At 41.7% G+C, this 9,149-nt stretch overlaps 1 protein-coding gene across 1 annotated transcript; it reads left to right on the plus strand.

Moving 5' to 3' along the window:
* The first annotated feature begins 1,707 nt into the window (after window positions 1-1,707).
* On the plus strand, window positions 1,708-6,195 carry med27 (mediator complex subunit 27). Its single transcript, XM_084552145.1, has 8 exons — window positions 1,708-1,918; window positions 2,491-2,635; window positions 3,425-3,555; window positions 5,309-5,402; window positions 5,517-5,624; window positions 5,706-5,747; window positions 5,831-5,908; window positions 5,993-6,195. Exons 1-8 carry the CDS (start codon window positions 1,716-1,718, stop codon window positions 6,125-6,127), a joined length of 936 nt encoding a protein of 311 aa, XP_084408271.1. The 5' UTR covers window positions 1,708-1,715; the 3' UTR covers window positions 6,128-6,195.
* Window positions 6,196-9,149: the final 2,954 nt, after the last annotated feature.

Raw genomic sequence — 9,149 nt, forward strand, 5'->3', positions numbered from 1 at the left:
CATCTCCTCTTTAATCCCTTCTCTCTGACTGATCTCAGCATTGAAACTCAACTGGACCTCCAACTTCTCCTCTCTCTCTCTCTCTCTCTCTCTCTCTCTCTCTCTCTCTCTCTCTCTCACTGCATGCTGGGAGTTTGAGTGCTTGGAGCTACTGAGTAATTTTGGGTCATTTGTTGCACTGTTTTCCATCTGTTTCCATCTTGAGCAGGTAAGAGGAGTTTAATTGATTAATTTGTGAAAGAAGTGAGAGAAAGTAGAGTAGTAGTAGTAGTAGTAGTAGTAGTAGTAGTAGTTCTCTGAGGATAGTTTTCAGATTAGAGCAGATTTTTCTTTAATAGTACACCGTCAACGGAGTCCATGCTGGTACTTTAAATTTTCTGTCAAGCCTTTCTGGAGGCAGAACGAGTTTAACAACTTAGCTGAGTGGTGGGACGTAGGCACAACACAAATAAAACTTTTCATTCAACAATATAAAACCACTGGAAAAGCTATTTAGATGAGTTAGAAGAAGTTGTTTAAAAAATACAAGCTGGATTAATCAGTGAAAAAGACAGTATCAGTAGTATAGAGAGAAGGAAGAAAGCATTAGGTAGTTTTTATATGAAAAAGTTAAAGGTGCTTCAGTTAGAACAAGAATATCTACCATTAAATATATAGATTCTATTTTTAACTTAGCATTTACACAACTCAGACTCTCAATCGAATATTATAAAAAAGCTTAATCAGCAAAAGTGATCTGGTCTAAATGTGCCGGACTGTTCTGGACCCTCCTGGTGAACTGGTGAGGGAGATACAGAGGAGATGGGGGGGGGGGGGGGGGGGGGGGGGTCTCCAGAGAGGGTCTCCAGAGATCTGAGAACTTATATTACGTTAAACATCTGTTTCTTCTGGACTTGACTGGTGTGAACTTATCACAGACTTCAGTGTTTACCAGTCAGTCCTTGGTGCATGGAAAACTGTTACACCAGCTAAAAGAGACAGTTCCCAGATGGACAGGGATGTTGGAGAAGAACATCTGTTCTATAATCATTTGATACAGAGCAGGGTTCTCAGCTCTAACAGTGTGAAGAGAACTTTTATCATCGTACAAACCTCCCAGTGAGAAACAGTGTGGAGCATGGGGCTGATGTGTGGATCATGTTGATCCTAGACCAGGAAGTCAAACTGAAGACATGCAGGCTCAGGAATGTGCTTTTATTGTGAATGAAAAATTGGGCCAATAAAGGAAAGGTCAAAGGTCAAAGGTCTCCATCTCTCTCTCTACCTCTGTCTTCTGTGAAAGCTGAATGAATGACTGAATGAATGTTGAAAGAATGAACTATACAGCGGGAGGACATGTGCATTATGTGCTTTAAATAATAATAATAATAATAATAATAATAACAATAATAATAATAACAACAACAACAATAATAATAATAACAATAATAACAATAACAATAATAATAATAATAATAATAACAACAATAATAATAATAATAATAACAATAATAATAATAATAATAATAATAATAATAATAATAATAATAATAATAATAACAATAATAATAACAATAATAATAATAATAATAATAATAATAATAATAATAATTTTCGTCTCTTTGTGTTTTTGTGTTTGTTTTTTACAGATAATTTTTTTAAACCGTGTTTCAGCCTTCTTCCGGTCCCGTAACGTCATCTCTACGCGCCAGCAGACAGAAACAGAAACAGACAAAATGGCGGACGTGGTGAACGTCGGGGTGAACCTGGATGCTTTCTCTCACGCCATCAACGGCATCCAGGCGCTGCGCTCCAGCGTGAGCCGCGTTTTCGAGTCTCTGAAGGATGGAATGAAGAACAGGGAGACGTTGGAGGGCCGAGAGAAGCAGTTCATTGCCGAGTTCCACGACAACCTGCAGGCTGTTAACAGAGACCTGAAGTGAGTTCGCGTAACCAGATTCCATTCAAAAATCGACTGATTCTACTCCCATCACACAGAATGCAGTCAGGTCTTTGCTGACCCCCGGAGACAGACACTGAGGACATGAATCCGCCTGGTTTCTTGTCATTGACTCGTTCTGCACTCTGATCAATAACGGCCAGGTTTTATTGATTCTTGATCAGTTAGTGGATCGGTCCAACCTCGTTAGGTGCAGTTCATTATTAAAATGACTGATTAGTGAATGGAGTCTGGAACTAATTTACTTTAATTTTATCCTATAAATTCAGTCCTTTGTCTCCTCAGTGAGTTGGACGTCTCAGTGTCTTATTTTGTCTCCTCAATGAGTTGGACGTCTCAGTCTTTTATTTTGTCTCCTCAGTGAGTTGGACGTCTCAGTCTTTTATTTTGTCTCCTCAATGAGTTGGACGTCTCAGTCTTTTATTTTGTCTCCTCAGTGAGTTGGACGTCTCAGTCTTTTATTTTGTCTCCTCAATGAGTTGGACATCTCAGTCTTTTATTTTGTCTCCTCAGTAAGTTGGACGTCTCACTGTCTTATTTTGTCTCCTCAGTGAGTTGGAGCGTCTTAGTGGTCTCGTTGGACGTCCCTCAGAGTCTCATCCTCTCCACAACAGTGGACTTCTCAGTCTGGATCCAGTTCAGGATAAAACTCCTCTCTACTCACAGCTGCTGCAGGCCTACAAGTGGTCCAACAAGGTAACATGCTAACAGACTAGCTAACATGCTTGTAGGCTAAGTAACATGCTAACAGACTAGCCAGCATGCTTGTAGGCTAAGTAACATGCTAACAGACTAGTTAACATGCTTGTAGGCTAAGTAACATGCTAACAGACTAGTTAACATGCTTGTAGGCTAAGTAACATGCTAACAGACTAGCCAGCATGCTTGTAGGCTAAGTAACATGCTAACAGACTAGCCAGCATGCTTGTAGGCTAAGTAACATGCTAACAGACTAGCCAGCATGCTTGTAGGCTAAGTAACATGCTAACAGACTAGCCAGCATGCTTGTAGGCTAAGTAACATGCTAACAGACTAGCCAACATGCTTGTAGGCTAAGTAACATGCTAACAGACTAGCCAGCATGCTTGTAGGCTAAGTAACATGCTAACAGACTAGCCAGCATGCTTGTAGGCTAAGTAACATGCTAACAGACTAGCTAACATGCTTGTAGACTAAGTAACATGCTAGAAGACCATCATGTGGTCAGTAGAATATTGTAGCAGCTGCTGTCTCTAATGGATCTCTACCTACCGCTGGATCAGAACCATCAACAGCTGCTGGTTGCCTTGGAGACATGATCCAGATGTTGGAACAAGATGGAACTCTGATTTATTTCTTAATTCATGACGTCATTATTGGACTGAGATCTGATCTGTAGTCACACCTGGACAATCTAGTCACCTGTGATTGGATCTCTCAGGACAGATGTTAATGCTAGTGTGTGTGTGTGTGTGTGTGTGTGTGTGTGTGTGTGTGTGTGTGTAGTTGCAGTACCACGCCGGCTTGGCCTCGAGTTTGTTGAACCAGCAGTCACTGAAACGATCAGCCAATCAGATGGGAGCTTCAGCCAAACGACGACCCAAAGTCCAGCCCAGTACCCTGGTTCTTCCTCCTCAGTGAGTTCTACTGAAAACTGCCTCAGAACCATAGAACCATAGAACCTCAGAACCATAGAACCATAGAACCATAGAACCCCAGGCGTCTATCCACTAGTCCAGTAGAGTCACGTAACCACTAGAGCAGTTCTTTACTTACACAAAATCGTTCAAGCAACAACCGTCAGAAGTTATGATATGGGCCCCTGATGGGCCCCTGATGGTCCCCTGTCTGCACCTGATGGTCCCCTGATGGTCCCCTGTCTGTACCTGATGGTCCCCTGTCTGCACCTGATGGTCCTCTGGTGGGCCCCTGGTGGGCCCCTGAGTCCAAGCAGTGATTTGTGTTGTTCTAGACCAGGGGTCACCAACATGGCGCCCGTGGGCACCTGGTCGCCTGCAGGGATGTCCTAAAAGTAGCACTTGACGCCATCGAGTTCTAAAAATTGTATTTAATTGTCGCTGTTCTTTTTATGTCAATAACACTTGCATTACTGTAGAGCTGAACATGGTCTTATTTAATATAAAAATTATATATATATATTATGTTTAGGTATATATGAACTCTGACCTTGTTCAAACCGCCATCTTTGTTTTGACTGATGTATGGAAGCAGCCGCGGCTACGTTGAGGAGCTAGGTGAGGGTCGTAACAACAGAAAAACAAGAAAAGCGTAAGAAAACGTCCCAGTGAGTGGGAAGAAGTGCTCTTTTTTTACCACAGTAAAAGAAACGTGTGTATGTCTCATTTATGGGGTTACTGTGGCAACGGCAAAGCGCCACATGTGGAGAGATACCTCAGTTCAGTACATGTCACGCTAGCTTCCATGCTAACTGCTAACTACCGCCTGGCAGCGCACTACGGGCGGGAAGAGGCCGTGAGTTAAAGGCAGTGTTTACATGAGGCCGGTGAAGAAGTCAAAAGACGTAAGTTGAAGAATCATTTAAACTCAAATATTAAACTAAAATGTCAAAAATGATTTGTTCTAAAAGTGTAACAGATGTAATTCTTTGTTAAAATGCTACAGATTTGTACAAATGTTTACGCAAATGTGTTTTTAATATAGATAGATAGATAGATAGATACTTTATTAATCCCGAGGGAAATTCAAGCATCCAGTAGCAGTTACATACATTGAACATAAAAATACAAAAGCTATATAAAAAATAGAAAGTGACTAGAAATAAAATGTTTATGGAACTATAAACTATGTTAAAAATATAAAGTGACCTGTTAGAAATATAAATATAAAGTGACCTGTTAGAAATATAAAGTGACATTATGACATTAATAGTAGTTTGTACGGACATGGGACAAAGTTCATGATTTGTTCAAAAATGTCACAAAGGTGTTTATATGAACACAAATAAAACAGGTGACTTTAAACAAAGTGCTGCAAATGTGTTCATTCATACAGAGTCAAGACAGAGATGTGACTGAATTATAGGAACAAAAATAAATCATGAAAAATGTTGCATGTTTAAATAAATAGGTTTCTACCATGTAAATCATTGCTAATATTTATTGTGAGGATTCATTAACAACAACCGCTAACGTGAACACACAACCTCATCACACATCAGTTATTATTATTACTATTCTAATTATTAAAGGTGAACTGTGCGACTGTTGTTCAGTCAGCTTGTATCAAAGGTAGACCTTCGTATGACTCTGTACCCTTGAAGTAGCTTTCGGTTTCAAAAAGGTTGGTGACCCCTGTTCTAGACAGACCTGCTAACCAAACAGGAAGTGAATGTGTGCGTCCCGTTTGCAGGTACGTGGACGACGTCATCTCTCGGATCGGCAGGATGTTTCCTGACATGACCATTGAGCTGTTCAGACCCAACGGCACGTCGGCAGTTCTGCTGGTACCAACACATTCGTGAAGATCCACTGTGATCCTCAGAGGATCCTCAGAGGATCCTCAGGTGTGTGGAGAGCAGCTAACAGGTGTGTGTGCGTGTCACCTGTCTTCTTGTCAGGTGACCCTGGGTAAGGTGCTGAAGGCCATCGTTGTGATGCGTTCACTGTTCATCGACAGAACCGTTGTTCGAGGATTCAATGAGAATGTCTACAATGAAGACGGAAAGGTGAGATATCACGCTCACCTGACAGGTGAGCCTCTCCTGTCTGTCCGTCTCCATGGTAACCTGTCTATGTGTCTTCCACAGCTGGACATTTGGACCAAGTCTCAGTACCAGGTGTTCCAGAAGGTAAGACTCACCTGTCCTCTCTTCCCTTGCATACTGTACCTCAGCTGAGTGTGCAGCGCTCTGATTGGTTGTGTTGTTGCTAGGTAACAGACCATGCTACGACCGCCCTGCTGCATTACCAGCTGCCCCAGATGCCCGACGTCGTGGTCCGGTCCTTCATGGTGAGACATCGATACCTCATCAGTAATCTCTGTACCTGTCTCACCCGTCTCACCCGTCTCACCATCTCACCTGTCTGTCTTCAGACCTGGCTGCGGAGCTACATCAAGCTCTTCCAGTCTTCTTGTCAGCGTTGTGGTCGTTTCCTGCAGGACGGACTTCCCCCAACATGGAGGGACTTTAGGACTCTGGAGGCATTTCATGACACATGTCGTATGTAAACAACAGACACTTCCTGTTTATCGTTTTTTGTGTAAAACAATTAAAATAAAGTTTGATACATTTTTTACAGACGTGTGTTTTATTTACCAAAACGCTTGGGCAACTGTTGATGACGCTTAGACGACTATTGACAAAGACTGTTGACGAAGACCACTGATGACACTTAGACTGTTGGCGAAGACCACTGATGACACTTAGACTGTTGACGAAGACCACTGATGACACTTAGACTGCTGACGAAGACCACTGATGACACTAAGACTGTTGGCGAAGACCACTGATGACACTTGGACTGTTGACGAAGACCACTGATGACACTTAGACTGTTGACGAAGACCACTGATGACACTTAGACTGTTGATGAAGACCACTGATGACACTTAGACTGCTGACGAAGACCACTGATGACACTTAGACTGCTGACGAAGACCACTGATGACACTTAGACTGCTGGCGAACACCACTGATGACACTTAGACTGTTGACGAAGACCACTGATGACACTTAGACTGCTGGCGAACACCACTGATGACACTTAGACTGTTGATGAAGACCACTGATGACACTTAGACTGTTGACGAAGACCACTGATGACACTTAGACTGTTGGCGAACACCACTGATGACACTTAGACTGTTGACGAAGACCACTGATGACACTTAGACTGTTGATGAAGACCACTGATGACACTTAGACTGTTGACGAAGACCACTGATGACACTTAGACTGTTGATGAAGACCACTGATGACACTTAGACTGTTGGCGAACACCACTGATGACACTTAGACTGTTGATGAAGACCACTGATGACACTTAGACTGTTGATGAAGACCATTGATGACACTTAGACTGTTGATGAAGACCACTGATGACACTTAGACTGTTGGCGAACACCACTGATGACACTTAGACTGTTGGCGAAGACCACTGATGACACTTAGACTGTTGATGAAGACCATTGATGACACTTAGACTGTTGATGAAGACCACTGATGACACTTAGACTTTTGACGATGCTTAGACGACTGTTGACAGCGTTTCATGATGACCCAATGTATTGGTGATGCTGTGGCATAGTATTTGATCGATGGAGTGTTTCCATCACTTCCTGTTGGAGATTCTGTTTTAATAGTAAATCTTCTTGATGAAGAATTATGATGAGAAATTAATAAAACAATAAATAAAATGAGACATAAAATAATTGATGAATAGAGTTAGTTTGAACTCTTAGTCAATAACCTTCATTAGTTACTGATTCATTCACAAACACCACATTATTAATAAGCAGCTGATTATTGCAGCGTCTGACCTTTGACCTTTCACACATGACCTGCTGATTGAATAGATGTTTTCAGGGTGAACTCGAGTTTATTAAATGAACGTTCATTTTATGTGATCACATTAATCAATTATTATTGACTGCAGCTGCGTTCAGTGGTTTTATTTGTGAGACATAAAGATGTTTGATAAAAGTTTCATTCTGTGTTAATGAGGGCCTTTGAGGGGAGGGGTCTCTGTGGATCATGGAAAGTGATCAGTGGTTATTGATTAGATTTGACCAGTTATAGACGAGTGGCACTGACGTCTCACCTGAAGAAGACGCTGATGAGGCAGACAGATTCCAGTTTGTCCATGTCAACAATGATTCTTCTACTTATACAAAAGTAAGTTAGGGAGTTTCATTTAGATCCATGAAACCAGATGAAACTAATCAGCTGGTTAAACTCCTTAAAGACATAAAGGATGACCTGGAACTTCCTCCTCTTAAACTCAGACTAATCAGAAGTCATTATATTTGACCTTAAACATATCAGAGTTTCTTTGGATGGCATTACCTTGGCCTCCAGTACTACTGTGATAAACCTTGGTGTTATATTTGACGAGGATATGTCCTTTAAATGTCACATAAAGCAAGTGACCAGGACTGCCTTCTTTCACCTGCGTAATATCGTCAACATCAGGAACATCCTGTCTCAGAGTGATGCTGAAAAACTAGTTCATGCATTTGTGTCGTCCAGACTGGATTACTGTAATTCATTACTGTCTGGCTCCAAATAACTCTTTAAAAAGCCTCCAATTGATTCAAAATGCCGCAGCAAGAGCATTGACAGGAATTAGCAAGAGAGATCATATTACTCCAGTTTTAGCTTCTCTTCACTGGCTCCCTTTAAAGTCTAGAATAGAATTTAAAATCCTCCTCCTTACATACAAGGCCCTCAAAGGCCTAGCTCCATCGTATCTTAAAGACCTTATTGTACCATATCATCCCAGCAGATCACTTCGGTCTGAAAGTGCAGGCCTACTTGTGGTTCCTAGAATTTCAAAAAGTAGAATGGGAGGCAGAGCTTTCAGCTATCAGGCTCCTCTCCTGTGGAACCAGCTCCCAGTTTGGGTTCAGGAGGCAGACACTCTCTCTATTTTTAAGGTCAGGCTTAAGACTTTCCTTTTTGATCAGGCTTATAGTTAGGGCTGGACTAAACCATCCCTTAGTTATGCTGCTATAGGCCTAGGCTGCTGGGGGACGATGCACTGAGGACATGTCCTCTACTCTCTTCTCTCTCACACTGAGCTCCTATCCTTTAATTTATCTACTACCAGTCATGCAATGCTGTGCTACTGCTGTATACCATGTTAACTGTTGTATTTATTTAATGTTCACTTTCTTATCTCGTGTGTTACTGTCCTTTAAACTGTCTCTTGTTGTAACACTGTGGGATTAAAGGACAGTTCAGCTTCATCCATCTGTACATATTTCAACCTGTTCCAGTCTCGGTGATAAGAAACTATTTCACAATAAAATCCTGACTTCCTGTCTCATCTTTGTCCTTGTCTCTGATGGACATGTCTCTGTCTCTGGTCTCTTCATTAAATCATCAGTGGTGAACAAGAAGTCTGTGTGCGCCCCCTGCTGGAAGCATGTGGCAACTACACTCCGTACCAGATAAACCAATGTTTATCTGCTCTAACCTCATTTCACTTCCTGGACAATCATCCAATCAGAGGACAGAACTGGACATTGA

The sequence above is a fragment of the Chelon labrosus genome (genome assembly GCF_963514085.1).
Source record: "Chelon labrosus genome assembly, chromosome: 9".
NCBI lineage: Eukaryota > Metazoa > Chordata > Actinopteri > Mugiliformes > Mugilidae > Chelon > Chelon labrosus.